The following is a 21,046-nucleotide window of genomic DNA, read 5'->3' as shown; positions in this document are numbered from 1 at the left end:
GAAATGAGCTTAGATGCATATCAGTGTTAAGTAGACGAAGGCAGGGCTGTCGCATGACATTTGTTGCAATGAGCACATGCTTTGGAGCACCTACCCATTTTCATCTCTTTTCACTCGTTAAGTGCACCTGGAGTTCATGTTGGATTAAATGACTGTTTGATTGCCCTGCTGTAAGCCCCGAAGTCGAAGCAAAAAGAAGCAGCACGCAACGTTGAGATTTACCAAGAACAGGCGTGTTTGAAGAACGCGATATAAGCGGAGATTTTTTTCAATATCCTCATATCGTTAAATAAATATAATAGGTGAAACTAAGTAAAGGTACTTTGGCTACGCAATAAGGGAAATGGACAAAAAAATTTTGTCTGATAAATGCAGAGGTTTAGATTGAGTGAATATAAAATATACGTAGATTCTTCCAATTAAATGTGTTGCAGAAAAACAGCAGGAGAAAAGTCAGTAATGCTTGTCACCAAAAAATATTTAAATTGTGAAAAAAAATATTAAATTTTATTTCATTTGAATCGATCGACGAGGGTAGTTGCAATATTCATTAGAATTACTGGTTTAAAAAAAGTTAGATTTGAATTTAAAAATTCGGTTAAGAACTCCTTTAAAAATCAAACAAGTTTTTATCAATATATTTAATTTTAGCCAAACAAAAGTTTTAAAACTTACTAAAAAGTAATAAAAAAAAGAGCTGGAAGTTTGATACCAAATCGTGCTTATATTTTTCTAACAATATTCTTTTTCAGAGATCTGGTGTAATTTGGAATCAAACTTTCAGAATGCATATATATGTTGTGGGAATTTTAACATAGCAAAATGCTGCTAAATAATTTAATTATAACATTTTTAGAGATAAATGCTACACAGCTACATAGGCATTACAAGTTAATAACAAAAAAATTGCTACAAAATAACAGCAGTCGTGGGAAATGAGGACGAAAATTAAAATCTAAAAAATTTGCTAACGTTGCAAACGTTATCTAATTAAAGAAAAAAATATCAACACGAAATGGAGAAATTGTGAAATGAGTAACGTAAAAGTGACGTTGCTCTTATAATGTATATCTTCCTATTTGAAATAATACGAAACTCATGCGTGTCAATATCTAGAAAAATCTGAAATTTATTCGAAGTAAAATGCAATGCACAGCTAATGTTGCATGGAACGTCTCTATTGCTGACGGAAGGCATTATCAGCACTTATCTTACGGTAAAAGAGGTAACCTGGAATAATCTCTTACATTCACTAAGTGCACTTTGAGTACAGGCGTTGTTAAATGACAGGTTTATTGCTAAGTCAACTTTTTGTTTCCAGAATTTCGATATAAACATGAAATTTAGTTATTGATGTTTGATTCACATGGGCGAAAATCGTATTAGTCTCGATCAAAATTGTGAAACTGTATTATTTTTCATTCATAAGATTCGATGAATGCAGCTACTGACCGATGCATAAAAGAGGACGAAACTGAAGCACTGCTGAACGAAGCTTACCCGCAAAACTCGACCTGCTTGACGCTATTCAACTGCACTGAAAATGGTCCGCACCCGATCACAGCAAGTATGAGTTTACTGTAAAAGTTCTTCGAATACGTAATTAATGACTCTTCCAAACCTGTGTAATGCATTTTTTTCTGTAAAATTATGATTAATTGTAAATTTAATGTCAATAGAGAGCTTAGTGTCATTTTCAGTGAGAATGCGGAGTAAACATTTTATGTTTTATCCTCTCGAATGAGACTAGGAATCTGAAAAATATTCATCAGACAAGCCTTCAGGCAGAATTTAAAAGCAGCCAAAAAATTCTCTATTTATTTACAAAAGAGAATTTTTCGTAGTCTAAATACTTACTTTGGGCGAAAAAATACAGCATACCACTGGGTTGGCTGTCAGTTCACTAAACTTCAAGAAATAAATTTTTGCCACTCAAACTAATATGAAACACCTGACTCATGTATCCTCTCAATTTAGGGAGAAAAATTTCAACATTTTCTCAAATCCAACAATTTTTTTTTTTTGGTATTTCAGGGAATGCAACAGCATGCCTAGACCCCTTCACGTCGACGGCGGCGGGATGTCTCTTGATCGGGTCCACCGCGATGACTTGGTGCGACGCTCGCATGGATTGCATGGCTCGCGGTGCAGATTTGTTGTCTGCAACAAGTGATGTGCATTTTGGGGAAGTGCGGAACTACCTCAAGTCGCTAGGCTGTAAGAAAAATAATAAATTGCATTTTAGATAATTTTTTTGAAATTTTGAAAAAACTGTTATATGATTATTTTAATATAACTCTACTGTACACAATGCATGATGCGTGTTAATAAAATGTTAACCATTCATAAAATAATAAAATATATGTATGAAAACATTAATCAGCAATGAAGGGTTGACATGACTGTGTTTACTTTTAAGGACCTCCGACTAGGACTTATCACTTAAAATTACAATTATATTTGCACTGATAAAAATTTCGTTTACTGACATCAATTCGCTCGTAAGTTTTATCCAAAGGCTTGTGGATTCTGAGAAAATTAACTTTTGGCTGGTCTAGGAATAATTCATGAGAATATTTTTACCTAGTAGCAAGGTTTCATATTTTCCTACAGTTGTGGAGGATTTTTACGTGGCTCTGAAGAAAGTGGACAATACCTGGATGTGGCTTTTGGATGGTCGTAGTCCAGGAGCCGACTATAGCGGAGATTGGTATTTTAATTCTCCAAGTGGAGAAAACGGATTTGACTGCGCAATGTTGGCACAATCTTACGGCTATTTGGCGGTGGATATGCCTTGTGACAAGATTATTCGTCCTCTCTGTCAGCTACAAGCGCCCCCAGGTGTGTTATAAGTGTGTGGTGGTGATATTCGTTTTTAGTTGTATTTGTCTTATATTAACGAAAGTACTCAGATAATCAGATTAAGTACTGAGATATGGTTTGTTTGTACGAAGGAAACCTTTTAAGAACGTTACATTCGTTGACGATAGACACTTTTAACAGATATTGAAATCAAGAGCTAGAAATAGGCTCATATTTTTTGGATTTATGGATTTATAAACTGTCGCATGTGAAGTCTCTATTGACACTCATACGCAAATACGAAGAGGTTAAATAAAAGACCTCGGAGTTAATATTAAATGAAAGAACTTCTAATGTATGCTGCAATGAGCTTCTAAAAGTGCAATTATAGAATTCAGTTATGAGAATTATTTCCAGCTTTAAAGATGCCATAAGTTATGTAAATTAAGAATATTAATGGGGAAATATAAGGAATAATAATATTCTGATATATTTTTCATTTGGTACGCACAATTAATTTTGTTTAAAGTTGAATCGCATGAGCATTGAATCATAGATTGTAAATATGACATAAATAAGCATGCTTTATTAGTGTTTCGGGCAAAGTTAGAAACTGACGGCATTTTCTTAGAACCCATGTTTTTCTTCACCATACCGCAGCAGTCGGTGAAGGAAGCACAGCAATACTCCGGGAAGTGCTCATTCATTGCGGCATTGGCTTCACATTGCTTGTGAAATTCAGGCATATAACAGCAGAACAAGAATCATGTAAAGGCAAAATATTAAGAAACTCATCATTTTCAGCATTTCATTGAGAAAAAAACATAGACCTGCAATTTAATATTTCATTACTATACCCCATTTAATGCATACCTTATTTCCACTTACTCGGCATTGCGCGCTGTAGGTATGACAGCAACCACTGTACACTTCACAACACTCGGGCAGTACACTCAAGGCGATGGTATCGCAGCAAGCCTGGCAGAATTTGCCTGAATTTCATAATTCGAACACAAATCGAGTCATTATATAGGCTGGCAGTGAACAACCGCAGTGCTTCTCACAGCCGTAGTCAGCGCCAGAATTGTGAATAACGTTGGTTGCCACATCTGATGAAGAAGTTCCAGTAAGAAACAACTGTGTGTGAATGATAACTTTTGTCGTGCCTCCGGTTTGTATTTAATACTAACAAAACACATTTTCATCGAAAATTAGCTCTGCTAATTTGAGGTTAGCGACGTACATATAATGATATTCTGAGAGCGTGAAAGAGTGGCAGCGCGTATCGCAGAACTTATTTTAGACTGATGCTCGCACACAATTTATACTGACACATAAAAAATCAATTCAACCCAAAGAATGATGAATAATAGTTTACATGTGATTTTTTTCGACAAAAATTAACGTACTAAGAATCTAAGCATTTCAAAGAATTGACCTTGAAGAAGGCAAATTGTTCAGTACGAAATGCAGAACGTGGACAAATCTTAGGTACTTTATTTCTAATATTGGAGTTTCAGAATCCTGTACAACATTTAACATGGCATATGCAATTGTCGATTCCTTCTTATGAAGAAAAAAATAAATTAAATTGACATAGCTGTGTATATATTTTTGTTCCATGTAATTTCTCAGTAATCTCTAATTTATTTTAGTAGCCTCATCGGTGCGCGTATTGCGCTGAAATTGCTGAAAGAGAAACCGTCCCACCGAACCTTGTCGTTCCTTTCAATCTCATATGCGACTTTACGGGTCAACGTCTCGCTTGTCTTCCTCTCTACGTTCGACTTTGAAAAAGGCTTGATATAGAAGAAATTCGTCATGTTAAACATATGAAGTATAATACTCCGAATTCTAATGTTTTTGAAGAAGCTAAATACTGAAAGAAAATATTTTTATTGCGCGATATATAACTATTAAATAAAAAATCGCTTGATAATGTTACTAATATCTTGGTTAATAATATCTTTAAAGAAAACGTTTCGGAGTCCAGCTCCATCGTCAGTTCGAAAATCCTAGAACACAGATAAATCAGTGATTAGTACAGTCAAGAATACAACGAAAATCCTAAGCTGCAAAACCTAACTATTTACAATTTCAAGCGGGTAAGAGCTAAAAGCTAAATTCAAACTAGGCCTCTGTTTAAAAATATACAATGANGCAAGTTGCTTCACTGGACTGGCTATAAATTATGCTGATATGCGCATTATACATATCCATTTAGCGATGAATTCATTATCAGAGGAATTGTGAGAACATTTGTACAATTTTCAAACATTTCTCGTCATTGACAAGTGACACAAAACTCATGCAGGATATGATAAATTGTTCTTTTAATGTTAGGTACAATTTTTTTTAAATAAATTGAGATTTTTCTATCATTGGTGTAGGTTATTTTTATTATAAGCCTTCATTTTACATGCTCTTAGTTAGATGCATGCGAGAGTAGACCACATTTAACGCTGCAATGTACGTAAACTGAAAAACAGTAGGAATAAATAAATGCATAAAGAAAATGATATAAAACATAAATAAACTTTATTGATGAACCGTGTGATTAATGAATGTACTTTAAATATAAATACCTTGAATTGAATACGAGTGGTCACCCCATTTTGACGGATCGATTTCTAATATTCGAAAACGAAATTATTGCTCAGTCAAATTCTACCTAAGAATGCATGAATGGATTTAAACGTTCCAATGTTTAAATCCATGTGTAATCTTAAAGCTTGTGAAGCTTTCTTAATTTTTCATATGAAAAAACGTAATCTGCTGGAAGCTTTTATTAGATTATAAAAAGTTGCTTTTATAGGTGAAAATTCTGAATCTTTCGTCTTAATGAGAAATTAATGTGAATGTTTTCTAGCGAGAATTTTTACATTAAACAGCTTTCATTGGACGCATAACACTCACTGCACAAACATTTATTTCAAAACTAAATTTAAAAATTTTCAAGGAAGGAAGTAAAATAATTTTTTTCACTTTTCCTTCAACAAGATCATTGAAAACGAGAGGCAAAACGGATATTGAGATAAAAGGCGATATTCTATTAATTGAAAGTTGGCTGCGAAAAATTTGGTATTAGTTTTGATAATAAGCGTGCAATTTTATTTCGTTAGGTAATAGAAATTTACTCGCAATTCCTTTACAGCGGCTTTGGACCAAATTTTTACTGATATTGTTCTAATTAAGTCTATGCAATATATCTTCCACGTGGCGCTTGAAAAAATATCACATCAAATCTGATTTCTTCATTTTAGGTGGTACATGTACGTATATTGTAAAAGAGAATAGAAATGCCTTCTTTGACATCGTGACCTGTAATCTTAATGCAGCTACCACTTAAATATGACCTTTACCTGTTCGATATTGGGATGATGAATTAACGATGGTATTGACGTTGTATTGATTAACGCGTCTCGTAGTATTATTACACATATTATTATCATATGATGAGTGATATTATCTCTCTTGCAACACACGCTGTAATTTCCTTTGCGATGATCAATGTTTTACTCGGAAAGGAATTCAGTCAGCGAGTCAGTCATGAAATATAACTAATATTCAATGTCATTAATTCTGCTTTCAACAAAATAAAATTTTAGTTATTTATTGCTTCATTACAATTTAGGTGAGGATCACAAAATCTTTTGGGAGAAAATTTATAAGTGGATCACAAAATCTTTTGGGAGAAAATTTATACGTAGATCACAAGATCTTTTGGCCGAAAATTTATACGTGGATCACAAAATCTTTTGGGAGAAAATTTTCATGAGGATCAAAAGATCTTTTGGCTGAAAATTTATATGTGGATCACAATATCTTTTGGCAGATAATTTATATGTGGATCACAATATCTTTTGACTTCATGAAAATTAAATCTAGAAGCATGCATGTATGTGTTTATTGCCCAAATCACCATTTTCTTAATAAAGCGGATTTCAAGAATGCTTCGAGATCACCCTGCAAACATCACTATAATATTGCGAAAAATAACTTTAAAGGTTTTAAAAAGCTTCTGGTACTTTACTGTCGAGTAAACGATTTATTATTTAAATCGCAGTCAGGCACGCATTCGTGATCATCACTATCGATGTAATCCAGAAGCACAATTTTCAGTGATCAATGTTGAATAATTTTGAAAACTTTTTCGTTTAACTTGTTTAAATTGTCATTGGATATATTCCTACCTGTGGCTGTGATAACGTTCGCTGCACATAATTTGCCTTTCTCTGACCTACAATTTAAATAGTCGAGAAGCAATCCAGAGACTTAATGATAGCATTGATACTTACAAACTAAGTTTTGAAGCAAGAAATTTAAATATTAGTTAAAAATTTCATATCGAGAAAGCAAATTATTACCTATGAATTTCGTTGCAACAAATGTTCTCTTTTTGATGGTTTAATTGAGTTTGAGCGCGAATATACTTGTATATTGCCATCAGATCGGGCAAGAGATCTGTTGAAGAAGGTTGCGTTTGCTCGCAGTTGTTGGGGACTTGAACCCAATAACTATTATATCGTTATTTAAACCCCTTAAAATTTTGATCAACTCAGAGTACCGAAGTAATTCCAGGAACTCTCATGAGCAAATCAAGCTCAAGACTGCGGATTTCCATGCATTTGTCTGATCCACAATCAACATTCCGGATGTGAACTGATCCTTCTAGATTTTCTACAATATTCTCATCAAAACACTCATCATAAAAATGAGTTGNTTGGTATTCCAGAGAATGCAGCCTCCTCTCAATTTAGGGGGAAAAATGTCAACATTTTCTCACAATCCAACAAGTTTTCTTGGTATTCCAGAGAATGCAGCCTCCTCTCAATTTAGGGGGAAAAATGTCAACATTTTCTCACAATCCAACAAGTTTTCTTGGTATTCCAGAAAATGCAGCCTCCTCTCAATTTAGGGGGAAAAATGTCAACATTTTTTCACAATCCAACAAGTTTTCTTGGTATTCCAGAGACTGCAACAGCATGCCTAGACCCCTTCACGTGGACGGCGGCGGGATGTCTCTTGATCGGGTCCACCGCGATGACTTGGTGCGACGCTCGCATGGATTGCATGGCTCGCGGTGCAGATTTGTTGTCTGCAACAAGTGATGTGCATTTTGGGGAAGTGCGGAGGTACCTCATGTCGCAAAGCGGTGGAAAAATTAATGTTACCAGAGTGGAGAATCCTGGAAATAATTCCTATAATCCAAGCAAAAAAACTCATATATATAAAAATATTACATTAATGATGCATTATAGAAGCTGACATAATTAATTGTGGTGAGTCGAGAGTGTTTCCTCTTAGCTCGCTTCTCCTCTAAAGGAAATTTTCTCAATTGAAATACTAATTTGAAATTGAGCAATTTTTCAGTTTACGTAGGCCTGAAGAAAGTGAACGATACCTGGCGTTGGCTCCTGGAAGGCCCCGGTGTCATCAGTACAGGTTATTGGGATCAAACATCCCCAACTGGCGCGGATGGCTTTGACTGCGGACTGCTGGCAATTTCTTCTGACTTTATGGCGAAAGATATGAACTGCTACAACTTATATACTCCTCTCTGTCAACTTCAAGTTGCAACTTCAACTCAAGTTACAACTTCAACTCAAGTTACAACTTCAACTTCAACTCAAGCTGCAACTTCTACTCAAGCTGCAACTTCAACTCAAGCTGCAACTTCAACTCAAGCTGCAACTTCAACTCAAGCTGCAACTTCAACGCAAGTGACAACGTCAACTCAAGCAGCAACTTCAACTCAAGCTGCAACTTCAGCTGCAGTTGCAACTTCAACTCAAGTTGCAACTTCAACTCTAACTGCAACTGCAACTTCAACTCAAGTTGCAACTTCAACTCAAACTGCAACTTCAACACAAGTTTCAACTTCAACTCAAGTTTCAACTTCAACTCAAGTTTCGACCGCACCTCATGTTGCGACTACGCCTCAAGCTGCAACTTCAACTCAAGCTGCAACTGCACCTCATGAGATTTTATATCCACAATACTAATATTACCAAGACAGCTGCTTTTCGTTGTATTCAGCTCTTTCTAACAAACACAAAAAAGTTTTGAACTAAAATTGAGAAATTAATTTAATGGAAATAACAGTACAGTATTGGAAAAATTAGCATTATCGGTAGTCGCTTTTTTTCCAATATATCCGGGAAGAAATCCTGCCTGCACGAAAGCTAATATCCTCAAAATTAACGAGATTTATTACTATATTTTTAGTATAAAAGAACGAGTAGTTTAGATTGATAATGGGTATTACTGTGAAAGCTTATATAAAAAATGATATATTTCCTTTTTTAAATAGAACTCTGAATACATGCGTTATCGGATATGGAAATGAAAGAGACTGGAACTGAGATTTTACTGCAAGGCAAATTAACAAGAAGGTGGGCTTTGAATATAAGTATTAAGATGGAAAAATAGTGAACAGAATAATACCCTTGGCAACGTGCGTATCTGCAGCGGAGATCAGTGGAACAATAATGACTAACGAGAAAATTCTGTGCGCGACGTTAACTTCCTACCGGTGTTGCCAATGTATAGGTAAATCATAATTTATTACAAAATGAAAGTCGCAAAATGTCTTAACACTACACATCGTCGATAAATTATAATAATGTATGATACAATTCATTATTCGATGCCGGAAAAATCTTAAACTAGCTTATAAAAGTCATTCACGTTTTTCCGAATTCCACTATTAATACATACTACCACCAAGCAACATGCACGAATGCAGTCACGCACGAATATATATTGCTTATAAATATATATGCAGTCATGCACGAGTGAGATTGTACGTTGAAATGAAAAAAGCTTTGGCTGATACCTGAGAACAAAGCCCTCTCCAGGGACCGCCTATTTCACGGCTCTCATGTCTTCATGCATCGTTTAACATGCAGTGAAATTGTAGCTCAGTAAAAGCATCGCATCGAATACAGTCAAGATAATGCAGGCTCCTGCTGTGCCACGCATGACTTGTGTTTTAGGCATGATAATGGTTAATTTTATAATAGTACTTCATGCTTCTTTGTGCCTCTCACTAAGCGTGTACCTGACAGCTAAGCTTAACTGGAAAAAGACACTGATTACTTCATAATTATTTAATCAGAAAATCGAGTATTCTTCACTGCTGTGTAATGAGTAGAAATAATGTTCGAAGCACTGACTTTTTCTTTCTAACTAGAAGTGTCAAATTGCACAAATTGCTCTTCATGCTACACTCTAAATTGGTCTGTACTGAAGTTAATTAAACATGCAAGTCGTACAAGGGTAATTATTTTCCCAAAGCGTAGCTGCAATTACTTCAGGAGTTTTTGTCTATGATTTGGGTCCAAGCCTATAAATTACATGAAAGGCTTACTTAATCATTCAGATTACTTTTGAAGTTAGCACCGAAAGGTCGTAAGACAAGATAATTTAAAAATCTTTCAAAACATTAAGGTTGTAAAATACAGGCGCTTCCAATTTTAAATTCATCGATCATGTCAATCAGTAATTAGTACCTTTTCGCAAAGCCTCTGTTTTTAACAACCCGCTCAGAATAAAGTCTTTTTGTCTGCCGAGTTTACCTGATGGGCGAAACAATGAGCGACCGAATTCATTTAAAAATAAGGAATGTTTGTATGATATTTTCGCTAATATCTATCCCGAGTTTCTCATCCGCGGAAATTATGTCGGAACTATGGATATCTTCAACGCTCAATGAAACGCAAATGGAAGCAAGCGCTGCCGGTCAAATGGTTGCCCACTCGTGTGATTCAGCAATGCATTGCTGGGGCATCGCTCAGAGCCTCAACTGGTCCGTGGCGTCGTGTTTTTCTGCAGCGCGCGAGGGCTCACAGTGTCAAATCTGGAGCGCAGAGGCGGTCAAAGCTGTGGCTGGCAGGAAGAATGGCACCGTCGGCGCTACTCCTTGTAAAATCAGGAAATCCTACACAGGTAAGGATCCTTAGTATGATGAGTGATTATTATTATCTTGCAATTGAATGCTGCGGAAACAGCCGCACCATCGCACAACGAAGTATTTATTTGTTTACGGCATCTGAGCAGTTATCGCAGCGCACAAAAGAACAGGTACGCAGGCAATCGCTGAGCGCATCTACAAAGAATACGCAATCCTCACCATATTTTTCTTGGCTGTCGTGATGCATTTTAGTAGCGACAATAAAATTGTAGCTCGGGTTTTTCCCTGTCCAATCAAAATGTTTTTATACCTCGGCTGAGACAGAGTAAAATCTATTGATGCTACGTAGATTCGTTTCCAATGGCAAAGCAATAGGAATTTCTTCGTGCAGAAAGATCTAATCTGCGAGAAAAGCTTTGGCAAGGCTGTAAAGGTTCAACAAATGAATGAAATTAACTTACACGTGCACTGCAAATTTAAAAAAAAATATAACTAAGTCCGTCATATATAAAAGTCGCATCGATCAAAACATCTCAATGGATACAAATAGAAGCTTGTTTAATAAATAATGCTATGGTGTATGGTCTTGTATAATCATCGGAATGGTTCATATCAAATTTCAATTTACTCAATTAGTTATTCAGTGAAAAGGACAAAACGCAGTGCATTAAGGAATGTTTAATAAAGAACTCTATCGTTTTACTTATTAGAATTGTGCAACACTTTGAAAACTGGAACGAAAGAATCAGCTCTAACGCTGATTCTTTATCAGCTCTAACGTTGCTTAAATATCAAAGAAAATATATATAAATAGCTAAATATCCTTTAGCCTAATAGTCTATTTTTTAATTTTAGTTTTAGTTGAAAAATTTCCAGAGTTGAATACTTAATTTGGCAGGAAAGCAACTGAATTCTAGTTGAAAGTGAACTTGCCATACCTGCAATGCAATTAAGAAATTTACTTACTATTATCATTTTATTTGATTGTTATTGATATTTATTTATTTTGTAATTCCACAATTCAAAACAAATGAAAAAATGGCGGAAATTCAGAACATGAAAATAATGGCGGAAATAAGTTTAATAATGGCGAAAATTCGAATTGAAACTTATGATGCAAAAGGTGCAGCCTCTGAGGACTGACTTGAAGAAGAAAACGCTAAATTATTATGGTTTGTCAAGCGCAATGTAATCTATTCCATTCAACAATAAAAAGTATTCCAACAAAAATTCATCTACTAGCACGCAATGGAAATTGTGCATCCATCGTTGGAGATCATGGACAAATTCATGCACGAATCTGGCACTGAAGTTAGCTTCGGAATGAAGGAGCGAGTCTATTCACGAAAATCAGACGTGATGCTTTACAATAGATAATCTCTGTAATTTGAAAAACAGGTTATTAAATCCTAAGAATCTCATTTACTTTCTCGAATCGTCATCCTTGGCATCTTGATAGCATTAATGTTCAAGTAAGAACAGCAGGTAATATGAATAATAAATGCCATTTAAAAAATTATCAACCTCGTTTCAAAAATTACATGGAAATTTAATTTTTCTACCTATAAAAAACTTAGTTAAATAAATTTTAAATTTTCACAAAATTGACTTGTTGAATGTAACGAGGCTTGGTAAAAATGTCAGGCAATTGCGGTTATTAGCGTAGTTATGCTGTTATTTGTCTCTGAAGGAAAATTATTCCCTTAATGAGGTTATCATGACTGGCGCTAAGCGGTTTAAGGGCCCACTGAAGACCGGAGTTTGCATGTCGCTGGCATTGATATAATGTCAGCGCTGAGATTAGGTTGCCTTATTTAGCGAAGAGAAATAAAAATGATTTTTGTGTTTAACGTGAGGCGAATATCAATGACTACATTTTTGTCCACAACTTTAGGAAAATATTCAAGCACTTGATGTTTCGTTCGTAGATAATATTCATTATATTCGGATCAATAATAAAAAATTTTACAATGTAAAACAAAAATTATTATCTGACTTAATGAGGAGAATTCAGGAATAACCCAATTGTCTTTTTAGACTCTATCAAAATATCAGTTATTGTGTGTCGTATGTCACACAATAACATTTATAATAATACTAAAAATAACTATATCGATTCACACACAAAATAACTATAATAATTTGTACTGTGAAAGTTTTTAATCAGACATTTTTACCCTGTATCGATACTGCCAATCAATAAATAATTTTAGTTTGGTTTTATTTTTTAGTAACCTCGGATAACTTTGTCAATTGAATGCAACAGCGCTACTTTTAAAATATTTTTCCACGGATTACGGTGCAACTACAAAGAGTATGTCTATTAACCACGGAAGCCTGTTATTTTTCTGCCCATGAGGCTCAAGTCATCATCTAATATATAAAAAGTGGAAATTATTTTCATTTGTAAAAACTGCTGTAATTAAAATTAAATTTGAAATTATGCGCCATATGCAATTTTTAAATATATTTTCCGTTTTGTGATGCCTAATGATTCTTCCACCAACAATAAATTTTCAGGGAAAGGTAATCTACGATACGTGTTAAAGACATGCACAATGAAACAATCTAATTGAGATATACAATGTATTACTATTGTATATCTGTGTAATGTATTGTATATGAGATATACAATGTATACAAAACTGTCCGCATTTGAATGTCACTGTTGCAACATCTGTGAGAAAAATAAAACCTCAAGTAAAATAAAGTATTATAAAAAAGTATCACAATGATTTTTATCTCAAGCATTCAGTTTGTAGCTACTCTATATATTTTATCCGGCCCATACATAGCTACAGCCTCAGTTACCAGGTTACCAGTGTGCACTGTTACCAGGCTGCCAGTGTGCACTGTTACCAGGCTGCCAGTGTGCACTGTTACCAGGTGATACTGACCGTCATGGCGTCTCGATTTGACTGCACCAAGTCTGGCTCGCAGCTACAGTCGGGCAACTATGCAGGCTGCTGGGTTAAATACTGACATTCTGTCGTGGCAAATCGATTTGACTGCACCAAGTCTGTATAGATGAAACAGTGTTGTGAGCACTCATCTCTTGTCATGTTTAGCTGAGGCTTTATTGAATTTTGCGACGGTATCATTTAAGAGATAGTCTGCCACGTACATCAGGTAGAGTTTTTGCTTGGTATTAGAACATACAGCCGGTAGAAAAAAACATAATTTTATCAGAGCGAAAAATAAGATTGAAATTTGGCCAAATAATAGATTAGAATAAGCAGATACAATTAAATACGCTTGTTAAAGTTAGGATCCATTCTATAGTTTGCTAGAGAATGGAGCCCCCTAGATTTATTATAAATTTAAGCAATGTACACTATAGAAATTTCGAAACATTAAAGAACTCATATTATTAGCCATTAATTGAACTCATTTACTTAATAACTTCAAATTAACTTGTGGTAGTAGCTACAGTGACTCAGCTATGAAGCCACCTTTCACCAAGAAACAAATGACAGCAGTAACAACCTCAACTTCCTCAAAAATTTCCCTGTTATTTCCCTTCTAGTATTTCCAGAAATGTGAAGTAAACGGCCGCTCTGCTGAGCAAATACGCACACTGAATGCGCAAAGTTTATTGAATTATTGAAGATGTTGAGACCTTCGCAAGCGTATGCGATTATGTGGTTTAAAGCGACAGTGTTTCTCAACATGTTTAGTGTTTTTGACCATAGATTTGATCCATTAATAATTGAGAATGAGCTAAAATATCGTGTTAAAAATGCTGAAGCGTTAACCATCTTCATCAGAAAAAAACTGTGCACGTTACTGATTGCATGTTTCGTTACTTTGGAGGTATTCGCGCTTCTGTTAAATCGATCTTTTTAAATGAGTTTGCCAAAGTTGCGAGTGCATCCATCGCCTAATAAATTTAGGAACCAGACGTTTTCGGGAATTTTTCTCAGTGTTTGTAATTTCTCTATTAGAGAAGGCTTTGAAATGGCAAACTTTGAGAAGAGTTAATTAACGGGCGATTCCAATCTCCATGAACCGACCCAACTCTATGGAAAGTTTTTACGAAGTCCCTCTTTTTTTTAGTTAAATGTGATCGACGAATTCAATGGATGACATTGAGAATTCCTGTCTATTTGTTCACGGCGTTAGCGGTAATTGGTAATTAAGTGTGTAATTGCAGTTGAAAATATAAATTGTCATAAAATTTTCTCCTCAATAGCGCTTACAACATAGAGTTTTTGCCTCAATGCAGCATGCTTCGTAATTAAACTAATGTATGAACATTAAACGCTGACAGATACACGTCATAATTATAAAAAAATAAGCATTAATATTCAACGATTTTTGTTCAGATCAAATAAACTAATGCTGATCTGAATAACTTTTTATGACTCCATGCACGATCACTATGTTCACGTGAGGCCATATGTCTTGGGGCAATACTATTGAAAATAGTAACGTATTGGTAACTTCGTTAGCCAATCACTGCCGGAATATAAAGCCAAACCCAATAAAAGCGTGCAAGAAATTGGTCGCAACGTGTATCTAGGTCGCTACGTGTAACTAGGCGTAGGTCCACGTAGTTCGTGGACCTACGTGGACCTCAGCTGATAAGTGTACTTAGATCGCTACGTGCACCTAGGCCGATACGTGTACTTAGGTCGCTACGTGTACCTAGGCCGATACGGATTCTGAAGCGAGTTTTGACAGCATGGCCCAATGTGTGCTGTAACACTAGAGAATTGCACACAGTGCACATACAATGCGAATCTGACAGGCACCAAACGTTTTACAGATTTCCATCGCCTAAATGAATACGAAATTATTTATTGTTGGATTATGATTAATACTATTTTCCAGTGACATTGATGTTTGCTTAACATCTTCTTCTCGTGCGAAATAATAGGACTCTCCCGGCGAATAAAAAAGAACTCAGAAAAATAATGACAAAACTAACGATGTATGTAAGAAAATCAAAATTTTGATGCGAATTAATTGTTAATGAATTTTCAGTTAAGTTGTGGAAATTAGTTAATAGTTTAACCATATTTAACTTAAGAACTTTTTTATTAGAAATCTGTGATGATCACGCGTTCTTAAATTATCGTGTGGCTATCGGGTGCACTTAGACCACCCAATGCCCAAAATGCCGTCCAAGAAAATTCTAGATCAGTCTATCCGGCCAATAAAACGGTGCTCAAAATGTCTAGAGATTCGTCTTTTAGTCCTGAAATCCAACAATGTTGAAAGCCATCAAGGTTTCAAAGTTGCTTTCAGAATCGCTTTCAACTTCATGTGACTATTCATTCATCTGCCCATGGGCTTGACGTGGCACTTTAAAGTTTACGTATTTCGTATTTTATCTGACTTACTGGCATGCTGCACATTCAGGCTCAACCAAAGAAGTGTTTAAATTTGTTTAGGGTAAAAAAAGTCTGTCAAATCTTCTGCGAAACTGATACAAGGGGTTTTAAATTCTCGTCCTGAGACGACCGGGCTTATTTGGCCGGCATTTCGAGCTCCAATCACATATGAATGTCAGCGGGACAAGAGTACGATTCTTTTATTGACCATGGGCAAACACTAGTATCCTTTGGCAACATTACGTCAATAATGATGTAATTTATACTAAAATACATCGATGATTCATGTGAGTAACGTTTATTCTTGTTGAATTACATTTTCCACGAGGCAGATCGCATTCTCTCATGCAAATTTACTAAGCCGTTCCTCAGATGCTGCTAGATATTAAAAAAAATAATTGTTGTCATTTCTTCACTCCTCAGTCGAATTTAATCTGTCATTCTGCAGATAATGGATGAAAATGATACAAAGAACTTGAGAAAAACTCCTACAAGCTTGCCCAGAAAGTTCATAATCTTGAATGAAATGACGAATGGAACCAATAGTACAAATCAGGCTACTCTTTTCTGAATTATTATTATTATTTTTTTTTTTTTCTTTTGAAGGCCTCCCACATTCACCATTCCAACAAAAAAAAAAGGAATTGATTTTATTAATTAAAAACAGGGAATGGTTTCATGTCAATGATCAGGGCCCCGACCTTAACGCCTCTGATGGTGGCCTACACCGACTCCGAGGGTTACATTTGAAGAGCTATAATGAGGTACGAGGCGGTGTAACCCAGCATCTGAGCACCAGAAATATATGTTTAGTTCATAAGCCTGCGGTTAAATTAAGCTATTTTTCATCACATTTCCTTCCAGCAGTAAATTTTATTCAGAACATTTAATAACTTAAGAGATTTATACAGGAATTAGCAGATCATAAGAAATGGTAAAGCTTGTTTATTGTGCTTGTTTTTTAAAGCTTGTTTTTATTATTGTATTGTGATTCATGCAAAAAAAATGTTTTTGTTGTATTGCATGAATTGATGCTTCATGCAAAAGTTTTTTGGATTAATTCAAAATCAGACTAGCTCGAGAAAAGTATGAAAAATATTTTAATCTTAATTTTAATACAATTTTATACAGGCGAATAAAATACAGAAAAATAGATACGATTTAGCATCAAATTGTCATCTGTGTGAGGAAATAAACTGGCATAATGGTAATGAAAATATGTACTCGTGCACTTTCAGAATTGAGACTAGGCAACTAAATAAATCATAACAGTTTAATATTTTTCCTTCCGTTACTAATAATAATTTCTTTCATTGTCATAAACTGATTTAATTAGCTCAACGAAGAAGAATTTGCATGATTTTATGTGAAGTTGACTGAGAAATATATCATTTTTTAAGAGTTATTTACGGTTGTTAGAAGCGGTCTGTTGAGGAGGGTGAAGGAGGCCAGGCTGAGCTCCACGGGCTGCTCTAGGGTCGCCAGCAGGCGAGTCGCCTGTTAAGTCAGGTGGACTTTTTAACTCTATTAAACAGAGTTAAATAATACGATTAAATATTATATTACATTAATAATATAAATATTTGTCTATATAATATATTGACATCCAAGCACCTAAGCCGGTTAATTATACAGATCTTTACTTCTCTATGAAAAAGTCTCACGTATTACGTTTTAATCGATCAATGATATTTGTATAAGAAAACCCACTTCTAGTTCAGATCTATGTTTTTGTTCATTTAAATAAATTTAATTGTCTGAATGGCACCGATATTTGTTTCCCCCCCACTTAAAAATTGTCATTGTTTGTTTGGTGTTATTATTATTTCATCGATCTTCTAATGTAAGCATAGATAAAAAATAGAATAATATAGAAGTAAAAAAATACATTTAAGAAGGTATTTATTTCTTAAATTGTTACTTATATCGCTTAAGACAGGAAACGTTCAAATATTGAAAAGATTTTCAGAGATATCCTTGGATTTATTCTCACCTGTGGAATAGCGGTCAAACGAGCGTCTTTTTGTAGACGTTTTCTGAACCTTGCAGCCGCGTTTTGCTTCAGGCGAGAGAAATGAAAATTCACGAAAATGCAAATCGAGTTTTATTTTGAGTGTGTCTTTGTCGACAAGATGTACATAAAAATTATTATTATATAATAATTATTTATATATGTAGGACAATAATTTTGAATTTAATGTCTTCTTCATTTTAACGCAGATAAAGCGCGCATGATGAACCATATGAGTAGAGGTGAGAAATTATACCGCATGCAAGTTCAGGGCTGGGCAGAGATAATAAATAATGAATTAATTACCAGAAATTATTTTCCAATATCTGTGGCTAGTTTATATGCAATATTGACCATTATACATGATACTTGTTCATCCAAATGTTGAATGGGGCTTACTTTTAATGACATTTCATATTTTGGATTTTTGCATATTGTGTAGAAAAAATTATCATCTCTTACCTCCTTGGAGATCGAAGATGACAAATTTGCGAAGAACCAAGCGACAGAAACGTTCATTAACTCTAAAACCAGGAATATGACCACAGAGGCTGGATTGCTGACGACCCAACGCACTACGAAAAAAATACTGAACATTGTAGAGAACAGCACGAAAAATAGAATGGAAATTATGGACCAGCTGAGTGCAGCCATCATGATTTGTTGAGCTAAAACAATTTTGCGCAGGAAAATTTCCGTATTATCCAAGTTCTTCGTAGTTACGGTTGAATGTTTGAGGTTTGCTAAAGCGTCTATCGGTATGAATGGCACAGCGCAACCTGAGACGCTTGAGTCGATCATTTCGTGCATGGTGTGGCCGCGTGCAGTAATAGTTTTTTGTAAACTGCCGCAATGGAGTTAGTCATTATATAGCTAATGACCACTAAAATAGCAATATTTAAATAGATGTTTATGACGGATAGAGTACTCTGGAATACTGCTATTATTGATTGCGCTCCTGTGATAAGTAATGGAGTTCCAATGCTAACTGACGATGGAGCTGGTCTCCGAAACGTTTTCTATAAAGATATGAATTTTTGTGGACTATTCTTTGCTTTTAAAATTTTAGTCAACTTGCGATTTAAGCAAATAAGTGACATTAATATTCTAAAGTCTAGTCAGCAAATTGTTTAGGAGGTGATGCGGTATATACGTTATATTAAATGTTTGTATACATACTTATGATAACTGATTTTAATGGATAACACTGAATACAAAAACAACCCATAATTAATATATACAAAGGTATTAGGTTAATGTCTTATCTAAAATTAACGGCAAACTTTGAATATGGTGGAAGTGGAAATTAAAGGTTATGTTGCTTAGTGAGTACGGATTTTTTTAAGATCTGACTTTTTCAGGACCACTGCGTTAGATGCTATTGCGAGTACACTCCCCTTCGACGAATATTAAAGGTTTCGATGATGTTTATCGGTGTAAAACATAGGATAATGAGGTACCCTTGCCACGTGGGAGATTTATTATGTTTCTATTTTGTTTTTGATGTCACATCCTACAAAAAAATTAATCAGAGTTAAAACCAGGAAGAAAACACAGAGAGAAACCTTGTAACATTTTTCACCGAGTCTCATTCTTCCCGAGTTTAAGGCCTGTGTATAAACAGACCATGAGAGCTTCGGCGAATTGTCGGTATTGCTGAAGTAAAAACATGAGAAATTGATGACTTGAAATGCATACAAAGGGACGCAGCCTTTGAAGTTAGGCCTTGCAATACTGTAAGACTGACTAAACTAAGACTGAATAAACTAAGATTAAATAAACTAAGACTGACTAAGCTAAGACTGACTAAGCTAAGACTGACTAAGCTAAGACTGACTAAATTAAGTCTGACTAAATTAAGTCTGACTAAACTAAGACTGACTAAACTAAGACTGACTGAACTAAGACTGAATAAACTAAGACTGACTAAAACGCCGAACAGTGCAACGTTCCGGTGTCCGACACAGACTTTAAGGTTTTAGCTTTTAGTCATGGTGCTTCCGATCTGCGTATTTTGGAATCATTGTATATTTTTAAAGAGAAGTCTAGTTTAAATGCTGCCAATAGTTCTTATCCATTAGAAATTGTGAATAGATAGGTACTTACTTTATTATTCTGCCCTTTGTTTGTAAATTTAGGTTTCAACTTCTGTGTTTTTTTATTAACTCCAAACTACTTTTCTGCATTTATCTGTGTTCTAGATTTATCGAACTGACGATGGAGCTGGTCTCCGAAACGTTTTCAAAAAAGATATGCTAAATTTTTGTGGTGTTTTCTTCGCTTTTAAATTTCTAGTGAATCTGCGATTAATGCAATCTAGTGACTTTTTTACTTGACTAAAATAAGACTTACTCAAGGACTACTACACAGTGTGTAGTAGTCCTTGGACTTACTAAACTAAGACTGACTAAACTAAGACTGACAAAACTAAGACTGACTAAACAAAGACTGACTAAACTAAGACTGACTAAACTAAGCCTGATTAAACGAAGACTGACTAAACTAAGACTGACTAAACTAAGGCTGACTAAACCAATACTGAATAAACTAAGACTGAATAAACTAAGACTGAATAAACTAAGATTGAATAAGCTAAGACTGACTAAACTAAGACTGACTATACTAAGGCTGACTAAACCATGACTGACCAAACTGAGACTGACTAAATTAAGACTGACTAAATTAAGACTGACTAAACTAAGACTGACTAAAGTAAGACTAACTAAATTAAGACTGACCAAATTGAGACTGACTAAACTAAGACTCACTAAACTAAGACTGACCAAACTGAGACTGACTAAATTAAGACTGACTAAATTAAGACTGACTAAACTAAGACTGACTGAAGTAAGACTAAACTAAATTATAACTGACCAAATTGAGACTGACTAAACTAAGACTGACTAAGCTAAGACTGACTAAGCTAAGACTGACTAAACTAAGACTGACTAAACTAAGTTTGACTAAACTAAGACTGACTAA

At 34.9% G+C, this 21,046-nt stretch overlaps 1 protein-coding gene across 1 annotated transcript; it reads left to right on the top strand.

The window, feature by feature from the left end:
• Positions 1–1,434: 1,434 nt before the first annotated feature.
• On the top strand, positions 1,435–2,852 carry LOC125178194. The gene is made up of 3 exons (XM_047881384.1): positions 1,435–1,567; positions 2,035–2,217; positions 2,614–2,852. The coding sequence occupies exons 1-3, from the start codon at positions 1,435–1,437 to the stop codon at positions 2,850–2,852; spliced, it is 555 nt and encodes a 184-aa protein (XP_047737340.1).
• Positions 2,853–21,046: the final 18,194 nt, after the last annotated feature.

Source organism: Hyalella azteca, unplaced genomic scaffold (assembly GCF_000764305.2).
Source record: "Hyalella azteca isolate HAZT.00-mixed unplaced genomic scaffold, Hazt_2.0.2 contig7752, whole genome shotgun sequence".
In the NCBI taxonomy this organism is placed as follows: domain Eukaryota; kingdom Metazoa; phylum Arthropoda; class Malacostraca; order Amphipoda; family Hyalellidae; genus Hyalella; species Hyalella azteca.
This window is presented reverse-complemented; position numbering and strand designations above follow the sequence as displayed.

Bases quoted from the DNA above. Each gene is read 5' to 3' on its own strand.
- LOC125178194 (XM_047881384.1), top strand. From the start codon at position 1,435: ATGAATGCAGCTACTGACCGATGCATAAAAGAGGACGAAACTGAAGCA. The intron at 1,568-2,034 runs GTATGAGTTTAC...TTGGTATTTCAG, and splicing joins TCCGCACCCGATCACAGCAA to GGAATGCAACAGCATGCCTA. The intron at 2,218-2,613 runs GTAAGAAAAATA...ATTTTCCTACAG, and splicing joins CTACCTCAAGTCGCTAGGCT to TTGTGGAGGATTTTTACGTG.